Source organism: Mus pahari, chromosome 14 (assembly GCF_900095145.1).
Source record: "Mus pahari chromosome 14, PAHARI_EIJ_v1.1, whole genome shotgun sequence".
NCBI classification, from domain to species: domain Eukaryota; kingdom Metazoa; phylum Chordata; class Mammalia; order Rodentia; family Muridae; genus Mus; species Mus pahari.
In genome coordinates, this window is record NC_034603.1 from 86,909,015 (window position 1) to 86,930,057 (window position 21,043).

A 21,043-nucleotide genomic window follows, 5' to 3' on the forward strand; every position below is an offset into this window, starting at 1 on the left:
GAAGGGAAGGGAAGGGAAGGGAAGGGAGAGAATATGAATGAATGAGTATGAATCCTTACATGCGAGAGACTGAGACAGAAGAATTGCTGAGTTTGAGTTTAATTGCTTAGTTTTATGTAGCAAGACCCTGTTTCAAAAAAGAGAGAAAAACAAAACCAGAAGCACAAATGTAGGCCATTGTCTGGCTCACCTGCCTTACAGGGTTATACTAGTGCCCTTTGACCTTGGTGCTGAAGAGTCTGACCTGCAGTCTTCCTGTGAAGAATTGGCTTCACCATCTGAAACCAGCTGTCTTCTGGTCCCACGCAGCTCCCAAACTGCACGATGTTCCATGTACCTACTCAGGATGTTTCTCCCCAGCTCAGCTACACCCTTTGTGTCCCAGTCTCCATTTTCATTCAGTTAAGATGAAAATCACACCACTCTCAGAGAACAAAGTGCTATGGATAGCCTAATTTTGGTCATAAGGAAAAGATATAAACTATTGAAGAGTGGCCTTGGCTGCCGACTCCCCAGTGAGTCTGAATGTCACTGGTGTTTAGAGAGAACCGTACTACGAGAAGCTACAGACAGGGACCTTGGAGATGGCAAGTGTGGAATAGAGGCATGGGCAGTGGAGACAGGCGAGGGCAGGCTGAGGGGCTTTCTGACTGACTGCAGCCATCCCCTCCTGTCCCTGGTTGGTTTAGCTGCTTCTCTGTGTGGCACAGAACAAGGTTGGTTGATGGGGAGCAGCATTCTGGGTGAAGTTACTCAGAAAGTTACTCAGAGTGGGAAGATGAATTGCCAGTGTAGAGAAAAGGGAGAGGCAAGAAGACCGGTGGGTGAAGACCTCTCCCGAGGAAAGCAGATGTGTCACCATGCTAGAGACGTCTAGCTCTGGGGTATGAAGCTGAGAATACAAGAGGAGCTGAGGCAGGAGCAGGGTTAGAATGCTCCTGAGAGATAGAAAGTTACAGCCGGGGGGGGGGGGGCATTAATAATAGGTTAATTACCCAGGTCCATCGCTGCACACACAACCATCCATGCAACAAAGAATACACATTATTTTTGAGCATGTATGGGTCATTTATCAAAGAAAGTATGTCTGTACTGCAAAGGAGTCATCTATAAGCCAGCGGATCTCCAAGTATGTCTGTACTGCAAAGGAGCCATCTATAAGCCCGAGGATCTCCAAGTATGTCTATACTGCAAAGGAGCCATCTGTAAGCCAGCAGATCTCCAAGTATGTCTATACTGCAAAGGAGCCATCTGTAAGCCTGAGGATCTCCAAGTATGTCTATACTGCAAAGGAGCCATCTATAAGCCCGAGGATCTCCAAGTATGTCTATACTGCAAAGGAGCCATCTGTAAGCCAGNGGATCTCCAAGTATGTCTATACTGCAAAGGAGCCATCTATAAGCCCGAGGATCTCCAAGTATGTCTATACTGCAAAGGAGCCATCTGTAAGCCAGCGGATCTCCAAGTATGTCTATACTGCAAAGGAGCCATCGGTAAGCCAGCGGATCTCCCTGTTGTCTTGTGATCTCTGACCACACGTAGTTGATGGAACTCAGTCATGAAAAGGCAGGGTTTAGAGGAATACTGGGAGAGACGTACCCTGTGCTAACTTTCTCATCCTGTGCCTGAAGCCCTAGTTTAAAAAAATTAATGTATAAAAATCACCCAGAAAGCAAAGGTTGGGGATTAAAGAAGAAATGCTTTCTTTGACTGGTTTTTGTCTAGCTTACTATTGTTGTTAATATTGAGACAGAGCTTTGCCATGCCTCAGGAGCTTGCAGTCTTGCCTTGGCCTCCTGCACGCCTGGGTTACAGCAATGTGCCATCATGTCTGCAACCTGAAGTAATAAATGTTCAGGCTGAATTCATTGAAAGTACATGAGCAACAAGGTGCAGGCAGCTCAGGCCTTAGTGAGAAGTGGAGCTAGAGAGAGAAGGTCAGGGAAGCGCGCAGCCAACAAAGTCTCAGCCAGAGTTCTGAGAGCAGAGCTGCTTAGTGCCCATGCAGCCTCCACAGCCTGAGGGAGCCTGTCTCCTGGACCTCCTCTCTGAGGCTCTGTCTGCTCTGTCTGATGGTGTTGTAACACTCTCATCCACTGAGTCATCTCCTTGTCCCACTGTTTCTTAGATGTAATTGAATGAAAAGTTAAGGTTTGGATAACAATCACAGCTATGATTTACTGGGCATCAGTTGTACAATTGCACGACCAGCGTGTGCACAGTATTCGGACAAGCCTGTGAAGGTTGTACTAACACTAGCTCTTACTTTAAAGATGAGGCTGCTCCCATGGGAACTAGTAGGGCAGGATTCAGGAACTAGTGCCCAGACTCAGAGTTGACATTCTGACCTCCAACTGTGCTGCTTCTGTGGTACTGGTGACACCCTCCCTGGTGTCTGTCATTGCGGTGGTGCTTTGGAAGGAGCCAAGACCTCTGCTTGCTCAATCCATTCCTTTCTTCGAGGGCGTGGGGCCTGTGTAACGTGTGAGGCAAACACCATGGTCAATGGAGACAGCCTCCATCTGCAGGTGAAGAGGCAGATTGCTGTGGTCTCCCACAATACCGGAAGCCTGGCCAACCAGCAAGAAGAGATGGAGAGAAGCAGTAAAAGAGACATCACTACCCCGGTGCAGCACAATCCCCTCGTCTCGCTGTTTCAGGATGTACATGTCACCTGAGTGCCTGCAAGTCCAAAGCCAGCTCATTTCTGTCACTGGCAACACTATTTTCCTCCTCAGAAGCCATAGACATGCCAGAGAGGGCATTCGTAGCCTTTCCCATCAGAGTACCATTGATGTGACTGCACTAGTGGGTTATGGGACGATACCATGATACCATGAGCAGCTAATAAAGTCACCACAGTTTTATGTGCTGGCCATAAGTGCTCCAAAGTCTTAATACCTACAGATGTTCATTGGAAAGCCTAAATGTATGGTCTCTTTATCTAGAAGACGCTAGTGTTAAAGCCAAAGCAGAATAAAGGAAATAAAGAGAAACATGTAAGGGGAATAGGAGATGGACACAACTATTTGTATAAATTTTTTAATTAGATGATAGTTTTTGAAAGGTTTCAAAAATTGTTATGACTTCAGCTAGAATGGCTTATATATAGTACAGCCCCTACAAGCACCAAGAAGAAAATGTGGGACCTTCTTTACTATGAGGAGCCCTGTGCCAGCAAGCATAGGTGAGATGGGCAGAGCCTGTGAATGGCACTCCCATGCCTAACTGGAGAAGGGAGAGTTGCCTGAACAGACTCGTCTCTTATGGAGACAAACTTCCAGTTGACTTTACAGAGGGACCTGGGGCCCAGTGTCTTTGCTGGTGAGTTCTGTCACCATTTAAGAAAGTGTCAGACCTCATGCAGACAAGTTAGAAAGTAGATGGGGGATGTTCCCTATTGCACGCTAAGAAGACAAAACCAGATGAGGACTTTGCCAGGGGCAGTATGACTACCAGTAGGGACACCAGATTGTCACCATAGTGTTAGGAAATTAGTCCCAAGGAAGCATAGAGAGGATAAAGTATGGGTTACACAAGTGGTTCATCTCAGGATGGCAAGACATGGCGGAATAAAGGGGAAACCGTATGACTGTCCTCAGAGCTGCTAAAAGTGCACTGGACACAGCTGGTCCTCCCCCAGCAGACCTCTTCAGTGTACTAGGAAGAGAAGCAAACACCATTGTTGGCTTTGGATTTGGTGGTTGCTTAGGCTGAGCCCCCCAAACAGGAGAGGAGCACCATCACTCCCTGTTCAGGCCACACTGGAAAGACAGACGTGGAAAGCTGGAAGAAAAAAAAACAAAGGAACAAACAGGAAGCTTGTTGCCAAAAAGGAAGCCAAAGTAATATATGTGGGAATATGGGGAAGACAGGGAAGCCCCTGAGACTGACCACCCTCTACAGCAGGGCCCCGGAACCTCAGATAATTACGTCCAAACAGTTGAAATCAGAATTGTTTTATTTTTCTAAATACTACCTTGTAGCCATTAAGATTCAGAAGTACTTGGAAATAAATATAACAAATATAATAAAATGCATGCAAGACCTGAGCTCACAAAACTGAATTCTCACAGAGACTAAAGTTAAGGCAGAAAATGGCTCTGTAAAGATGGAAAGACCCAGCTCTATGTGTGTGCCTTTGTGTGAGAAAGGTTAACATGTAGCTTAGGCTGGCTGTAAGTTACTGGCAATGCTCTTGCCTCAGTGCTCAGTGCCCAAGTGCTGAGATTGCAGATATGTTCTTACAATTTCCAGCCAAAATTCAGTATTCTTAACTTGATCTTTGCTGTCCCAGTCAAAGTCTTGGCTTTAAAACTTACATAGAAGCACAGAGGGCATGGCGAGGACAGTTTGGAGACTCAGCATAAAGCCACCGTCACAAGACACTCATGCCACGTACACACTGCACATTCGTCTCAGACAAAGGTGCCTAAATGGGGAAGGACTGTTTTTCAAGAAATGGTGGTAGAAGCTGTATATGGAGGGGGAAAGTCAAAGACAGAAACTACCTTGCACCCTCACTTACACCTTACAGAACTTAACACTGTTCTTCCTCTGTGAGCACGGAGAGCTAGAGAGCTAGATGAGATGGGGTTTCCACCCTACAGCAAGTTATTGGTAACAGCTGCTGCTGCTGACAGACACCAAGAGCAGCTGCACCACTGCACGCTGTGAAGACGATGGTGGGTTTCCATTGTGTTAAACTCTGGAAGGCTAGCCAGTGACCAGAGGAAACAAAGGTAAAGCAGCCGCAGTGTTGATGGGGTCACGCGTGCACGCACATGTTCACACACACATTCTCTCAGATGTGCACATGCACATTCATGCTTATGGATTCATGCTCACACACTCACACACACACACATACAAACACAAATGCACACATGCACAAGATTGTCTCCAGATGCACTGAGGGGCAATGGAATGTCATCTGTGGGTACTGTGGGGACAACAGAAGCATAGCAGTCCTGCTGTGAACTGAAGTCTCATACTGGTTTATTTTATTGTATGCAAATTGCACCTCATTAAAGTTGATTTAAGTGTTTTTAAATGCAGAATGTTGAGTAAAAAAAAACAGTATTAGATTTATAGTGCATTACTTTTTATTAAACACAAATATTGTATAGTACTAGTCATTTAATGTATGCATATATATCTGAGTGAAGAAACAGCACACAAGTCACAGACATCACAGGGCCGCTGGAGAGGACTCTCTGGTCTGAGACTTTCAGTGTCCAGAACTGAGAGTCAATGCAGGTGTGCTGGTAGGATCTGGGGGTGTCTTTGAGCTATGTACACCACACAGGAGAGGATGTGGGCAGTTTTCTGGTCACACACATAGGTGAAACAGTAGACAGGAAAGTAGCAGCATTTTTTGTTTTTGTTTTTGTTTTTGTTTTTTCGAGACAGGGTTTCTCTGTGTAGTCCTGGCTGTCCTGGAACTCACTCTGTAGACCAGGCTGGCCTCGAACTCAGAAATCCACCTGCCTCTGCCTCCCAAGTGCTGGGATTAAAGGCGTGTGCCACCACACCCGGCAAGTAGCAGCATTTTAAAGACCAGCATCTTTCACGCCTACTCAGCTCTTACAAGGCCCAGTTTGGGGCCCAGTAGTGGAAGCAATAGTAGTAGCCTCCAGGCTGCTGCTTATGTAGTGACTGCCCTGACCTAGTTTTAGGACCTGTGTCCTTCGCAGTGTGTGCTGTTTCCCCACAGAGATGTATAGTGAGTGGATGTTTCTATCTGCAGAACAGTTGTCTTTGATTTCTGATTCCTGACTTGTGGTAATTTTCTTTTGGCTCACACTCCTCTCCTATGTTAATCTAAAATGGAACACAGTGTCGGGGCCGTTCTCAGTGAGCAGTTTAGTGCAATGGAGTCCTGTCAGATGAGACTGCCTAGCACCAGGGGTTGCATATGAGTATGGCTGAAGGGTAGCATGTGGCCAGAGCATACTCCTCTATCTACAGGAGCATGTACAAAGGAGATTGGGGTTGCATGCAGTTCAGCCCACAGTAGGGTTCTCACTGTACTGTGACTGCAGGACGCTAGGAGATCAGCTCCTTCCCAACCCCCCCCCCCTTCCTCCTGTCTGGCCTCAGACAATGGCAGGAGAACAACTTACTGTCTGCGTTAGGATACAAACCATCATCACCTTGTTTCAAATTAGTTCTGGTGCTTGTTGGAAATTGTGCCCACAAAGCAGCTAAATAATGTCATGTTTATGGAACATGTTGCTCCTGGGCTGTTTACCTGCCGGTGTGTATCTTTAATGTGCTTCTGCATGTCTGACATATGTGCACGTCGTGTGCCAGGCTGATACCTGTTGTCAGCGATATTACCACGTTTCATTAAAGCGCATTGATGTTTGCAGCTGTATATTCAGTCATGGACACTCGTGTCAGTGAGCAGTCGGGTACTTTTCTGGTGTGGCTGTAGAAGCGGCCTCATTTACTTGCACATACACTGCGTTGAGGTGCCTGTCAGATGACATCTGTGGCATACCAGGACACCTGTGCACGCGGTGCCACAGCACCGCTCCGTTGTTTTGTTGTTTTTTCATGTGTTCTGAATGTCCCTGCAGACAATGATCCTCTGTTTTCCTGACTTCTTGCTATTCATACTACTGATGCCCCTGTTCATGACACAGAACAGGCTTAAATAGGCTTCAAAAGCCACTTCCATGCACCATGTGGCTGGTGCCACAGGCACACTAGCCCTTGCTTTTGTTAGCCTTTGTCTCCATTGTCCATGAGATAATGTTGCTGTGTTGCAAGTAGCCTGCAGAGTATGCAAATGATAAGGATTTGTGAGTCCTAGTGGTTGTCTGCTGGGATTGGGGACTTAATGGAGAGGGACATGCTTCTATCAGTCCTTTGGCAATAAGGGAGTAGAGCATAGTGTCTTCTCTGTTGGGGCTTCCTGTGATGGAGAGGTTGTCCTGGAAGGAGCAGTTGGAGGAGGGTGTTCTGAGTAGATGCTCCTGTCCTGACCATGGGCCAGAAGTCAAGCTTAGAGGATAGAGACAACTTAGTGCAGCCGGACCTTTGAGTGTCTGAGGGCAGTGATGGTCCCCATAACCCAAGAAACAGGGTGCAGCCTCTGAGCACAACTAAATTATACCATACGTATGCCCTTGTGTGCTCACCTGCTATCCCTACATACAAGGGAAGCTGATTTATCGATACTGGAAATGTATTGCTGTCAGTCTAGAGGCAGGAAGCCCACGGCCCAGGCGCTAGCTGATGTTCTGTGCAGTCTAGAGTGATGGAAGCTAGAGATGTAGTCCAGGGCGGATGAGCAGTGCCCTCCTCACATGGTGTGGGAAGCAGCCCTTGAGCCATGAATAGGGCCCAGCTTCAGTCAGGTAACCTCATCCCCATACAGCTCAAAATGCCACAGTCTCTGACAGTAGAGACCTGTGACAGATCCTCTGTGCCTGATAACACCACACTAGAGGGCTCTGCTACTAGGAATGGCATGTTACCAAGCGCAAAGATGAAATTATTAAGGCAGAGTGGTGATGATGACCAGTCCTGAAAGTCCAGAGAGTCCTGGGTTCAAATCCCAGCTTTGCCACTGTCCAATTGGAGGACGCAGTGGCTAACTTCTCATATCCAGCTGTTGCACCTTCACCACAGTTTGTCACCAGCACCCCCCCCCCCAGGGGGACTGCTGGAGGCACTTCAGGTAAGAGATGCTGCAGTCAGGGCTGACTTCTGCATCTCTAGCACTAAGCTTTAGTATGTGTGCTCATAGGGAGCAGTATATTCTGTGAGTGCATGGAGAGGCAGTCCTTTAAAACGCCTCTTCCTGGGTCACTTTTGCTTTTGCTCTCTTACTCCCATGCCTCTTGTTAGCCTGGAAGCTTGTTGGAATGCACCTCCCTTTATTTTGATTTATGTCTCCGCCTCCCTCCAAGGTAAGCCAATGGGGCCTCTATACACTGAGGACTGATCAGACCACTAACTACTACTGGCCAGAGTTGGAACTGAGCACTTAGTGCTGTGGCCTCTGCCGACTGGGCTCTGCTGTGTGGTACTTGTGCAGCAGAGCTCTCCTCAGGCTCTGCCCCTGGTGGTCTTCCCTGCTCGGTGCTGCCTTGCTTGTCCACCTCTCCCATAAGGAACACTGATGGTGGTCTGTTAGAAGGAACCTGTGTTGGTCTGGCTCTGAGGGTCTGAGTGGTCTCTGGTCCATTCTCCCCCTTGGGTGAGTCAGTTTCTCTGCACCCTGTAAGGATGGTGCTCTCTTCCCAGCAGTAGAGGCAGTGCAGCTGCCCGGGAAGTGCTGTGGAATGGGGCTATGAGATCTGTGTCAGCCTGTATTAATAGTGCAACACACTGTAATTTACAAGGGACTTCCCACATGGCTTCACATATACCTTTGCGAATAACCAGGACCAGTCAAAGCAGCCATAACTGAGGGCACATGACTGTGTGATTGACTGGGGACCAGGTGCTTAACATGCCCAGTGTTGCAGCCTGACTTATAACTGAGTTCACTGTGGTCCTTGACACATGCTCATACCAAAAGTACACATTCACTCAGACTCCATCAGCTCCTTACACACTCATTCAGAGGTTCCTTTGCTCCCCCAGACTTATTCCTCATCCCCTGTTTTCTTGGCCTGTTTCTGTTTAAGGCCCCTGGTTTACTTCTCAGATTCCTTAAGGCTGCAGCAGATCACAGAGAAGGTGCTCTCTTCCCGCTGAGCCTGGCTCCTTCCACCTGCAGTGTGCTCCTGAGTGCCAACAGCAACATGGGGCTGTGTGAGAGAGGGCGGCAGCGCAGACGGCTTCACTCTGCAGCTGCAGTGGGCCACAGGCACCTGCACGCACGCACGCACGCACGCACGATCGGGTAGGCTCCAGAGGAGCCTTCCTTTCCTTCTCTTACTGTGTGATATTCTAAATAGTGAGCAGTAGGGAGGAAACCCTGAAAGGAATTAGCTCAGTCCCTGCTATTGTCTCATGGTGTCTGACTGTCTTCCCTGCCCACACACTATGTAATTCACGTAAGCAAAATCCATACATGTTTTGAATGTGCTTCCAGGTTAAAGACAGACACTTGTTATTATCACCTGGCCCTTAATTTTCAGGTTTACTATTACATCCAGTGTTTCTGGGGGAGGAGGCCCTGGTCCTGCTTCTCAGAGCATAGTGCCTCTCCTTGTTCTGGACACTCATGTGTGTTTCCAGAACGCGACTAGCGTGCCAGAAAGTGCAGCTCCTGACCTCTGTTGTTCTGAAGCTGGGACATGAGACCGCCCCATATATATCACATGTACAAATGTGTCATTTTCAGCACACCCAGCCTTACCTTCAAGGAGAAACAGTCCCACTGCAAGCTGTGATAAGCAGACTGTGGGCTGTGCATGATCTGAGAGTTTTGTGTGGGCTACAGTGTGGAAACCTCTTTGAGAAAGGAAGGTCTGTCCTTCCCTACCAGTGTGCTCACCTGCTTCCAGAAGCCTCAGGCACTTAGTGGAGGAGTACACCTGATGCTGAAGCCACGAACCAGGAACACAGCAGAGGAAACCTTGGCAGCCTCCCCACCTGCTGGAGGTGGACAAGACTGTGTACCATACATGCTGCACGACAGAATCTGCATTTAAGTTTGTTGGAAACTAGTTTGACGTGCCTGCTCCAAGAACATCGGGAATTGGCTGCTTGTCACAGCACTTCCTCACCTCCCATCCCAGGACTCTATCAGCGTTTCTGCTGATAATGATAAAAGTGAGCATAACAGCCCATGAAGAGCTCAGGCCTGTGTCCACTGCCTACCTAGCCATGGCTGCAGTTCTCGCTTGCTCTAGGAAGCTTGTTCTCTGATAAAAGTTTCCCTTGCCTCTGGCTGGACTTTCCTACAGAATCCTAGACCTAGACGTGACTATCATCATGTCCACCTGCTTCTGTTAGGACAGTGTGCTTACGGCCATAAAGCAGCCAGAATGTCTGGTAGCTGCCAACTCTATGGTCCATTCAGAAGATGATGTTAATGTTCAGATGTGTTCTGGAATGGGCAGGAGAGGAATGTGTATAAAGTCAGAGATGGGCTCTTACCTGGGCCCCTCATTTAGCCGTTTGCTTGGTTCTGTAGTCCCTCTGAACACTGGCATTCTCTGCTAGAGTAACAAAGACAAATGTCAACTGCCAGCCACAGATGGCAGGCCAGCAGTCCAGCTTCTGTACTCCTGATCTAAAGGCGCCGTTGTGGAGCCATTGTGGAGAACACAAGGATATGCCTTCATGTAGAAGACTTAGGCATAGACACCTTAAGAATGGAAGATGTATCAGGGTCCCTTCAGGATAGAAGACTCCGGTGCAGACTGAGAACTGACATCTGTGGTTGCCCTGAGCTAGTGGAGGAGCTGGCAGGTGGAGAATGGATGTTTCCTTCTTGTTTTAGTTTGTTTTTAATTGAGAAATGATTTCATTAATTAACGTTTAATTGGCAAGTAAGAACACTGCTTTGTCTTTGGTCATACATCTTGGTCCCACCTTTTGCCTCTCCTCTAACAGACCATCTTCCCCTTGCTCGGTTTAAATCAGATTGAACTTTTTCGGAAAGGGCCCTACTTATAGATGGTTTCATTTGCTTGCATGAGCCAGGACCTCAGCATCGTCCAACTTGTTCTACACTTCTGGATCCTCCTATGTCAGCATCCCAAGTTCTGAGATTACAGACCTGTATCACTCCGTCTAGCTTGATGATTCTGAGTCTCTGTCTCTGTCTCTCTGTGTCTGTCTGTCTGTCTGTCTGTCTGTCTGTCTGTCTGTCTCTCTCTCTCTCTCTCTCTCTCTCTCTCTCTCCTGGGAACTCAGACAGCTGAGAAAAACACTTGGTGTTTTCTGGGAGACTCGTGTGAAGTCTATCCCAAGATGGAAATGTGAGATTAGCTTAGCTATGAGCGGATGAAGACTTAGACAGCCCACCTGTCTGTCCCAGCCTCTGCACTCAGGACTTTCCTTAGAGACACCTCCCTTGACATTAGCAGAGGAAGGGAGAGCATCTGTCTGCATCTCCTGCCCTAATCTCTGCAAGTACGGCCCTTGCTCTGTGTGGGGGAGAGAGTGCATGGTCCCCAACCTGCTTGCAAGTCATCCCACCCAGTTTCTTTTCTCACTGTACTTTGGATGAGAGACAGGCCTTGGCTCTGGACCACTAGTCGTGCGGCAGCTTCAGAGTGACATCATCTCAGCCCCTGTATGAGGGAGCCCCTCATGCTGTGCTGCTCAGCAGACACAAGGCCAGTCTCACTTTGGCCCAGGCTTCTCTTGGCTGCCACTGAGTGGTAAGTGGTGTGAGCATGGGCTGCTTGGTGTCCGTCTGTCTGGTTTGTCCATGTGATCTCCAGCCTTCTGATTATGATAGTCCTAGAAGAACTTTGAGACATCTTAACCAAAAGAGCAGATCAGTTGGCGAAAGGGAAGTGATGGACTGATCACAGCAGATTATGTTCTAAGTACTTGGTTCTTTGGGATTTAAAAAAAAATCATCTTTTTTTTTTTTTTAACAAGTTTTAGGATCCATCTAAAACTTTTACCATAAAGCCATCCTCCTTCCTAGTCAGAGGTAGATGATGGCACACCTGTCTCTCTAAATACCAAGCACACTTACGGGATCTGGCCCTTTCTGCTGTGTCCCATCAGTATGCAGTCAGGAAGCATTGCCCTAACTGAGGCGGTGTGAGGGGCAGAGTTCCACAAACTTCTGGACCCTCTGACTGTGACTTTCCTACACTAGTCTGGTGCTGTTCCTAGTCTGTGTCCACGCACAGTGTACACATGCTGCATGTGACTTGCTTACCAGGTGTAAGTCAGACTGAAGAGTGAGGAGCCTGAAGCTGTCACAGACTTGGAGTCAGTTCTGCCCTGGCATATCAGATCCTGTCATGTGGGAATGTACCATGAGGCGAGATGTGTTCAAAGTGTCCTCCACAGAAGAAGGTGCTTTTGTAGAAAGGAGGGTTGGTTTCTTCCAAGACAGTGCTATTGTCGGCCCCAGGGGAACAGCAGGGAGGCAAAGGGCGCACCTTTGATAGTTTGCACCCTTCCAACCCCATCAGCTGCCTGTTTTGACTGTCTTTTTTTTTTTTTTTTTTTTTTCAATTGGAGGACAGATTTTCGCCATTTGAAACGTAGTGAGACAGCCTGTGACAGACAGTACGGTGTCTCAGAAGTTGCACCCCTGCTGCTTGCTCCTTCCCAGTCTCTGGCTGGGGGCTCTGGCCCAGGACAGAGAGGTCTGTGCAGTCAGAGGAGTGGCTCACTTGATTGTGCAGCAGAGAGAACACCTGAGAGAGCAAGTTCCTTCCCTTCACGTGTCTAATCCTGGACGCGGCCAATGGGAAGCCATTCTGTACTACAGTCAAAGGTGACACCAAAAGTTTATGAATTAGCATCAAGGGAAAAATAAGAACAGTTTAAATCTCTTACACGGTGGTTCCTCGGTGACAGGGTCTTACTCCACACCCCAGAGTGACCTGGTACCCACTTTTACCTGGGCTGGTATTGAGCTGTCAGCCCAGCCTCCTGAAAGTTTGGGTCACAGGAATAATCCACTCTATTTAGCTGGTTGGCAGTATTTGTTTGTTTATTTACTGTGTGTTTGTGTTTTGCCTACAAATATGTCTAGTGCACCACTTACATGCCTAGTGTTCCTGGATCCCTAGGACTTGCAATTACAGATGGTTGTGAGCTGACATGTGGGTACTGGAAGTTGAACCCTCAGCCTCTGGAAGAGGAGCACATTCTCTTAGCCATCTCTCTAGCCAGGCTTTATTTTTGAGTCTGATTAGGCGCTCAGTGTGAGGGTCCAAGACACAGCTCTGCTTTGCCACCCTCAGCAGCCTTCCCCGTGACTTTTAGGGACTTAGGCCAATCTGAGATTTGCAGCTTTGATGCTGAGAAGAATTTCAGGACCAGCTAGAACAATGATGTAGAACTGGAAGTTACACTAAAGACATTTTAATGTGAGCTTAAGTTAAGTCTGAGGGTTTGGAGAAAGTGAAACACTTAAGACCATACCTAAGAGTATGGCTTTGAGCTTCTCCAAGAAAATAAGACATACCCATGTTCGGCTGAGCTCTTCAAGGAGGTGCAGATGACTAACATTGGCCACACATCCCAGTTAAGTCTCTTGAGGTTGCTAAGGAGCCTTTTGTGTCCTTTGTCTAGTATTTGGTACGTGTGACTGCTCTAGTAAGGCCTTGGATGGGATTATAACGGCAGGGTGAAATCTGGAGCCACCAGGACTGCACCAGGTGCTTAGCTCATGTCCCCTCCTCATCATGGGGTTTCTAGTGAGATTTCTAGCAAATGTTGGGTTTGTGGCTGGAAGGGGACTTGCCTCAGCGACTGTCCAAGGTGCTGGAGCTCTTGCTGCGCTGCTGATGAGTAGCTTCAACTGGACCTAGAGTGAGGGCTCCTTTCCCTGCTCATGTCCCCCAGATTTCCCTGCCTTTCCATTTTGCCCCGTTTTATGACCGCTTTTCTTTAAGTGGAACAGAAGAGAGGATTTTATAGGCAGAGGAGAGCTGCAGAGAGCAGAAACAAAAAACAAAAATGAGTCAGAATTCCTTGTGAGGCAGGAAATAGAAAAGGGATTGGTTAGCCTCAGGTCACCTCTGCTGTAAGGATTAAAGCAGGCTGGAACCTGATTGTTGGTGGCAGGCTGCAGCTGGCCTGCTGTGGGAAGCGATGTCTCCTCCTGCTGGCTCCTAGAAGGCTGGGTAAACAGCCCAGGTTCTGGCTGCTGAGCAAGGCTCCATTTTTTTGATGCTTAGCCTGGTTTGTGTGGCTACTTGGTTCAAAGCAGTGGCTCCCAGTAAAGCTGCCACAGAGGAGTCCTCTTGGCTGGTCCCATGCCATCCTGCTATGTTATCTGGCATCTCAGTGTGGGCTTCAATAGACATCACCTCCCTCTGGTTTGCATTTGTTCTTCTTTAGAAGACAGCACATCTCACAGAGCTTCCTCATCAAAGCATTTCTCTTTCACCTCCCTTTCACCTCTGCCCTCTGACTCCAGAGTCATGCACAGCTGTGTTCCTATGCTTCTCCATGGCTACGTGCCCTACGTGCCCTAGAACACTTCTGCCTTCACACTTACGTGGCAGTTTGGCTGGGTATAAAGTGCTGGTTCTGAGTTACTTTTCTTCAGTAAGTTAAGCATCCACTTCCATGGTCCTCCTGCCTCCTGCTTAATCTGTTTATTTCTTTGAAAGGGTGGTTCTGAAAGCTTCCTGTTTGGTTTTTTGTTGTTGTTGTTGATGATGATGTTTGTTTGTTTGTTTTGTCTTTGCATGATTTAGTTATTGTTGAAACTGGCGTTGCTATGCTGTTCAAGCTGGCTTTGAACTCTTGGCTTACAATCTTCCCTGCCTCAACTTCCCTGGCAGGCAGGAGCTTCACTCTATGTCCCTCATTTACAGGTGTCCTCCATTTGTTTAATATTTTCTACAGGCTTTCACTCTGTAACCCGTACCAGCCTGGAGCTTGCAATGACCCTTCTGTCTGGGCTCCCAAGGTTCTGGTTTACAGGTGTGAACCGCTGTACCTGGCCAGTTGTAATGGGTTATTTGAGTCTTTGTCGTTTGTTTTTAAGGCAGTGTTTCTGCATAGCCCTGGCTGTCCTGGAATTTGGTATGCAAACTGGGCTGGTCTGAAACTCACAGAGATGCCTGCCTCCAACTCCTAGGCCACTGTGCCTAGCACTGAGGTGTTTTGTTTCTTCAGTGTCTGCCTAGTCCTTTGCTTTCATTGTCCGGAAACACCCTCACCCCACATAGAAGGAAAAAGGTGTGCCAGGTGAGGCAGCTATTATTTCTGGAGAACTGATGCTGTTGGTGAAGGACCTTTGTGGGTTCAGTGCTGACTTAAGCATGCTTCTAGTGACCCGTAGCCTCCTTGGAGTTGCTCTATGGCTGTGCTTTAATTCCATATCTATGAGAACTGTGCCTTTTCACTATTATAAAAATGCTAATCTCACAGTCAGTAGGCAAATTAGTTTTTTATAACTGTAAAGTGTCTCTCACTTCCAGAGTCTGTTTTGGTATTTCCTCTGGCTTCTAACACTGTGCCATTCTTTCTGGAAGAGCCAATGCAAAGCACTGCAGAGGCAGCTCACTCGGGATGGGTGGGCGGCATGATGGGTAAGCTCAGCAGACGCTCAGTTGTGGGACTTGACCTCGTTGGCTTTGTTCCTTGCTCCAGAGTCACTCTGGATCCTGGAATAGGGTTTGTGTGACTAAGGCGGCATCCCTCTGGAGCCCGCTGAGAGCCCTGGGCCTTATGGGGCCTTGCTCTGCTTTCTTGATGCAAGAGACGCTGCACTCTCCAATTAATAGTTTCAGCCTCACATTGCCACAGGGATCCTCAGAGTCACATCCTGCCTGTAGTTGGTGAGTCAGCCAGCGTGAGAGGAAGGTTTGGCTCCCTGCAATCTAAGGTTATTTCTTGCAATTTCCTGGCAGCCTTCAGTACTGATTTCTGATCTCCACCCCAGGGAGACCTCAGCTACAGGCCCCATATGTTATGTGAATGTGCAGCCCAACAGATTGTAGGCCTTCCAGTTTCTCTTCTATTTGCTTTTTGGATTTACCAAGTGGTCATTTTTAATATTTTGTCTGGAGTTTATTATTACTATTGGCAAGAGAATTAGTCCATTACAAATGATTCTGTCATTACTGGACTCCAGACATCCCAGTCAATAAATCCATTATGGATGGGAAGACAAAATAATGAGGACTGTGGCTCACATTAAATTCAGACCCAAAATGTGTCTCCTGTTGGTCATGCTTATCTAGCAGGAGAGCTTGATTTGGGCAAAGACACCTTTGGAGCAGTGTGTGTCTGTGCTGACTCCAAGGATGTGCCTTGAGGGTACTGAGCAGAGCTCTCCAAAGGTCAGCAGGAGGATCTAGCTCAGAGCCTTGCCACCCATTTGACCAAAGTCAACCATTCTGGCTCCTTAGTGCTGTAAAGGGGCTGCCCCACTGTCAGGGAAGTGTGACCCTCAGCTTCATTTGCTTTGCTCTGTGAACCACAGAACACTGGCTGTGGCAGCTCACTCTAGAGCTAACTCCCCCACTGCCTGAGCTGAGCCTTCTTACTTGAGACAGAGAACATGGCTGGGCAGTTGGAGCCACTGACCCATGACAGACTGTCTACATGCTATCCTGGTGTCTTCTTGTTTCTGTACCTTACGTTCCCGCCCACCATCCCACTGCTGCCTCTGTCCTCCAAGCCTACCCACTCATAACGCTTTTTAATCCTTTTCTCCCAGTGTCCTGATGTTGTACTGAACACACTGTCGCTATGGGCATGCAGTTTAAAAGTGTCCTGGGGAACCCACTGTAAGGGGCAGCCGTCTGAACCGGAGAACACACAGGCTCCAGATTGCCTTAGCATGGACAGTACCGCTGTAAGCAGATCCCTGCAAAGTGCCTTGGAGACCGTAAACGGAGCCGTGCTAGGTTGGGGGCTGCCTTGTGAGCGGTGTTCCTGCTGCAGCCTTTGAAGGAGGTTACTGCTCTTAATTTTAAACACAGACAGTTCAAGCATTTTATATTTCTCCCACTAAAAAACCCTAGCTGCTTTTCCCTCAGTGCTTCCATTGATCATGTTCTGCAGTGTGCCAATGGCTCTAACAGGAGAAAAAAAGCTGGCTTCCTGCCTTCTGTCAGCACACACAAATTAGATAAAGCCCTGACATTTCTGTTCTGGCTTTTGAGGTTGGATCTGTCCTCAGATGAGAAGTCTTTCAGCTCTGGCTCTTTTGACTTGGAATGGTTAAAATAGTATAATTGAATCTGTTTCTTCATCTTCTAGAAGTGGCATTTGTGTACCTTACAGGCAGGCATCCACTCCACAGCACTAGTCCTCCTTCCTCACTTTTTTTTCATTATATTACTTATCTATATTCCAGGCGTTACCCCCACCCCCACCCCCAGCTTTCCCTCCCACAGTTCCTCATTCCATAGGAAGAGAGGCAGAGTGAGGAGCCCCTCTCACTACAGCAGTTCTTAACTGGAGTGTGGCTTCGAGTCTCAGCTCTGTGTTACTCTCGAGGACAAGGCTCCGTTGACTTGTGGTAGCACCTTCCTCCTCCTCCTGGCTCTGCGCTGCTCCACAGTCGTACAGCCTTGGCAGGGATAGTGAGGGGTGCTTCTTAGCCCTGACGCTGCAGTGACCTGTCTGTGGGCCCCATCCCCACTCTTAGTCCGTGTTCTCACTGCTGATGTTCTCATGTTTAGTGCTCTATTCATGCCTTTCATGGTCTCTCCTGTCTCTGCAGGTTTTGCATGCAGAAGTGCGTTAGTCTGGTGCCTGGAGTCACACTGGATTTGATAGAAAAGTAAGTAGGCTCTGAGCCCAGGGCTCTTCTGGGTCTCAGTATCTCCCTCTTCCTGCTTGCTCCTGTCCTCAGGATCCCTCCCATGGGCGTGGGGGTCCCTCTTTCATGGTATCTGCCCCTTTGTTCTCTGATGGAGGCTCTGCTTGTGATGGTTACACAAGTGCTCGCTGTGAGAGGAGTGGACATGGGGCAGTGTTGAAAGAGAAATGGTAAGAAGCTCAGGTCCTTTGAATGTTTAAACTGCTGCAGCCTGCGCTGATGCTGAGCATATCTGCCTGCTGGGCCCATCTGAGACTGATCGCATCTCCTTTAACTTAGGTCCTCCCTCCATGTTTGTAGCCTTTTACCTCCAGCCATGTTACTGTCTGGGGCAAACCCATTCTAGAAGCAGAGCCCGGGTGTAAGCAGCGTCAGAGCCTCCAGTCCCTCTTGCTCCAAGCCTGCTGAGGTCACCAGGAAGTCTGTCCCTCTCCTGTTCTGAAATAGTATCTTCTGACTAAACTTGGCCTGCATTTGATTCCACCCTGACTTGTGTCAGAAGTATGGAAGACTCAGTGATGAGGGGGTAGGGCGAGACTCAATATCTCCCAGGTTACTTGCCAGATAATTGTTTTCCAGGTTGTGATACATGTGGTACATGTGAAATGTCCAAGACCTGAGTTTATTAAAGTAGGTGAGAAAAGTGAACCTGCCCCATGCATCTCCCTAGAAAAGAGCCCTCCCTGTGTGTTAGGAACCAACTCGACATCTGTGCCAAGAGCAGTGCTGCCAGGCCTCTTTTTGCTGCATGCTCACAGTGCAGCCTACAGGAAGAGTATAGAGCTGCACATGCATTTATGGCACCCACGCCAGTGTAAGTGGGAATACACACTGTGACTTATTTTCCATTGTTGTAAACCCTGACTATAAATGCATAAAGAAGCGTAAGACCCTGGGGTTGAGGGCGTGGACCGGGGCACACTTCGTGTCTGCAAAGCCTGGGTTTGATTCCCCAGCATTGCCCAATAAAAAAAGAAAAATGACTCTAGTTTGAGCTATATAGCAAGGAGGGGCTTAAAACAGGCGAAGGAACAACAGCATCAAGGGATTATAACTTCTCTGTGTGCGTGCATGTGTGTGTATATTTCTGAGTGTGTACACATGACAAACTTGCTATATATTACAAAAATATAGCATGTAAAATACATCAATAGCTCAGTCTAAGAGTCATCAGAATGTAGTGAGGACATTATAGACCATTTGAGGCTAGTGTTTCCTCTTGGATTTTGAATCACTGTCTAAGCTTCAGGGTTCTTTCAGTCACAAACAGGGCGGATAGCATGGAAAAGTAGAGACTCATCAGTGGATGATGGCAGGGCACATGGAAGGCTCAGTAATTCCTCTGCCAAGCAGGGCTATGTCTTATCCATGGTTCAGAAGCCACAGCATGATCAAAGCAGGATGGAACTGGTAGACAGTGGAGCTGGGCAGGCGGTGCTTCAGAACTGTTGGGGAACCTTCATAGTTTTTTAGAACAGAAAGAAAATTGAGAAACCTACAGAATATTCAGATAATGTTACATGAGTCTCAGAAATGTTGTCAGCAAGAAATGAGAAGCTCTCTCACACAGCAGAGAGCTAAATTTAAGACTTGGCAACATGGTCTAGAAGAAACACTGGAACTAAAGGGACAGAATTTTATAGGTCAAGAGACATAGAGGAGAACAAGAAAGAAAAGAGGGAGGACAATAAAAAGAAGCCAGGATGGGACAAAGCCACATGGCCAGGAAAAACCACAAGTAGCAAAGGGTCTCATGGCTGGGGAGTAAGTCAGTAAAGTGCCAGATCTGCCCAGTCTGTCCCGTATCTTATAATTGTAATAACTGAACTGCGTGGCTTTTATACAGACTTATTGGGGTTAAAAATCCCTACAAGACACACACACACACACACACACACACACACACCACAGGTAGTTGCAGAAGCCAGTCTTCAAGAGTCACATTCTAGAAAAGACAGACCTGTGGGATAGGAGAACAGATTGGTCAGGAAGTGGTGAGTGACCTAAGGGACCAGTAAGAAGGAAATGCTCTACCTGCAGCCCCACAGACAGACAGCTTGTGTGTTAAAGCCAGAGAGCTCACACCAAAGGAAGTCATTTTGCTATGTAATGGGGGAAATGAAGTTACCCTAAATGTGGAGGCAGGAAGCAGTGCCCTGGGGTGCTGGCCAGAGTCATGGGGGATAGCAGAGGGTAGCATGTGCTGTCAACAAGCCCAGGGAAGGCGAGGGCCTAAGATAAGGAGTGGCTTCTTCTGCTTCATGACAGAACTAGCCAGTGAGGACCGACAAATTGTAGTGGGCATCCTTCTGCCCTGGCGGAGAAGACCAGCCCTGCAGCAAGCACTGCTTTCCCAGGTGGACCCCAGCCTCTGCTCGTGCCTTTCTTCCTTTCCTACCCTGTCCTAACACTGCTGTCTTCCCAGCGGGCAAGACCAGCCCTTTGGTGCCTGGAGGTGAATTCACATGGTCCTCTTTGCTCCTTCTCCTGTGACAAGTGGTGGTGCACAGTTGGGCTAAAACACTGAGTGTGAACTTTTAAGTTTATTTGAGGTATGCTTCTCTCATGCATATGTGTGCACCGTGTGAGTGCCTAGTGCTAATGCTGGCGGGTTCCAGAAATGGTGTCAGATCCCTTGGAACTGAAGTCATAGGCAGTTCTGAGTTCCTGTGTGGGTACGGGGGAACAGAACCCAGGTCCTTTGTAAGAGCAGCAAGTGCTCTTAACCACTGAGCCATCTCTCCAATGGTCAATTATTTATTTATTTGTTTGTTTTTTAAGTTAAGGAAAATTAATGTATTGTCATGAGAGTAGTCGGGTTTCAAAATCCACCTAGCAGAGAGGAGCTGTGGTGAGAGAACATGGACATTTGTGGGTCACCCATTCCTTGGAGGTCATCAGCCAGCAGCCCAAAGGGTGAGGGAGTGGAACAGGGTTCGGACAGCGTGTACGGTGGAGTAACTTGTGGGTCAGCTTCAGTGAGACAGCTCGACTTTATTCGGATAAACAAGGGCTGTATAGATCTTGGGCAGTGGGTAGGGATTTCCAGGGTGAGCACATTATTGGCTAGGGTGGAGGTGCTGGGGAAGTTGAGCCTGTAATCTGGCTATAGGCTATGTGACTTTCCTCAGAGATTATTGGGATCACCGGCAGGAAGGGATGATAACACAGGACCTAACTATTGCATGGCAGGAAGGGCTGAGCCGAACTTAGTGCAGCGCTTGCAGGAAGCTTTATGCAGGGTCATCCTCGAGGTCAGATCAGGCAGAGAAGAGGAAGGTCCTCCACACATGGTGGACTGTGACCTTAGCAGCGGGGTCTCCAGCAGGCACTGGGATGTCATGCAAGGGTGACTCCAGCTCCAGTTGTGAAGTTTAAAAGCAGAACTGAGTAGATGCATGGGGACAGACTTGAGATTGACTTGACCAGGCTCAGGCACGCCAGTCTCCATTGTGCTTGTGTTTAAGGTGTGGATGTGAATCTGAGCCGTGGAGAGCAGTCCATTTCAGTTGAAACAGGCACAGATCAACATTTGCTGTTTAAAAGACCATGTTGCTGCTATCCTTTGTGGCTTGGCAAAGGTTAAGTTGAATGTGAATGGGTGAATCTTATTTATATTTTTATGTCAAGACAAATTCCAAACTT

At 48.0% G+C, this 21,043-nt stretch overlaps 1 protein-coding gene across 1 annotated transcript in view; it reads left to right on the forward strand.

Moving 5' to 3' along the window:
• The window catches only part of Rptor (regulatory associated protein of MTOR complex 1), a 294,655-nt gene that overhangs the window by 153,749 nt on the left and 119,863 nt on the right, over positions 1 to 21,043 (forward strand). Inside the window, exon 7 of the mRNA XM_021212174.2 lies at positions 17,300 to 17,359. Within this exon, the coding sequence (XP_021067833.1) occupies positions 17,300 to 17,359 (60 nt within the window). The remainder of the gene's footprint in view (positions 1 to 17,299; positions 17,360 to 21,043) is intronic.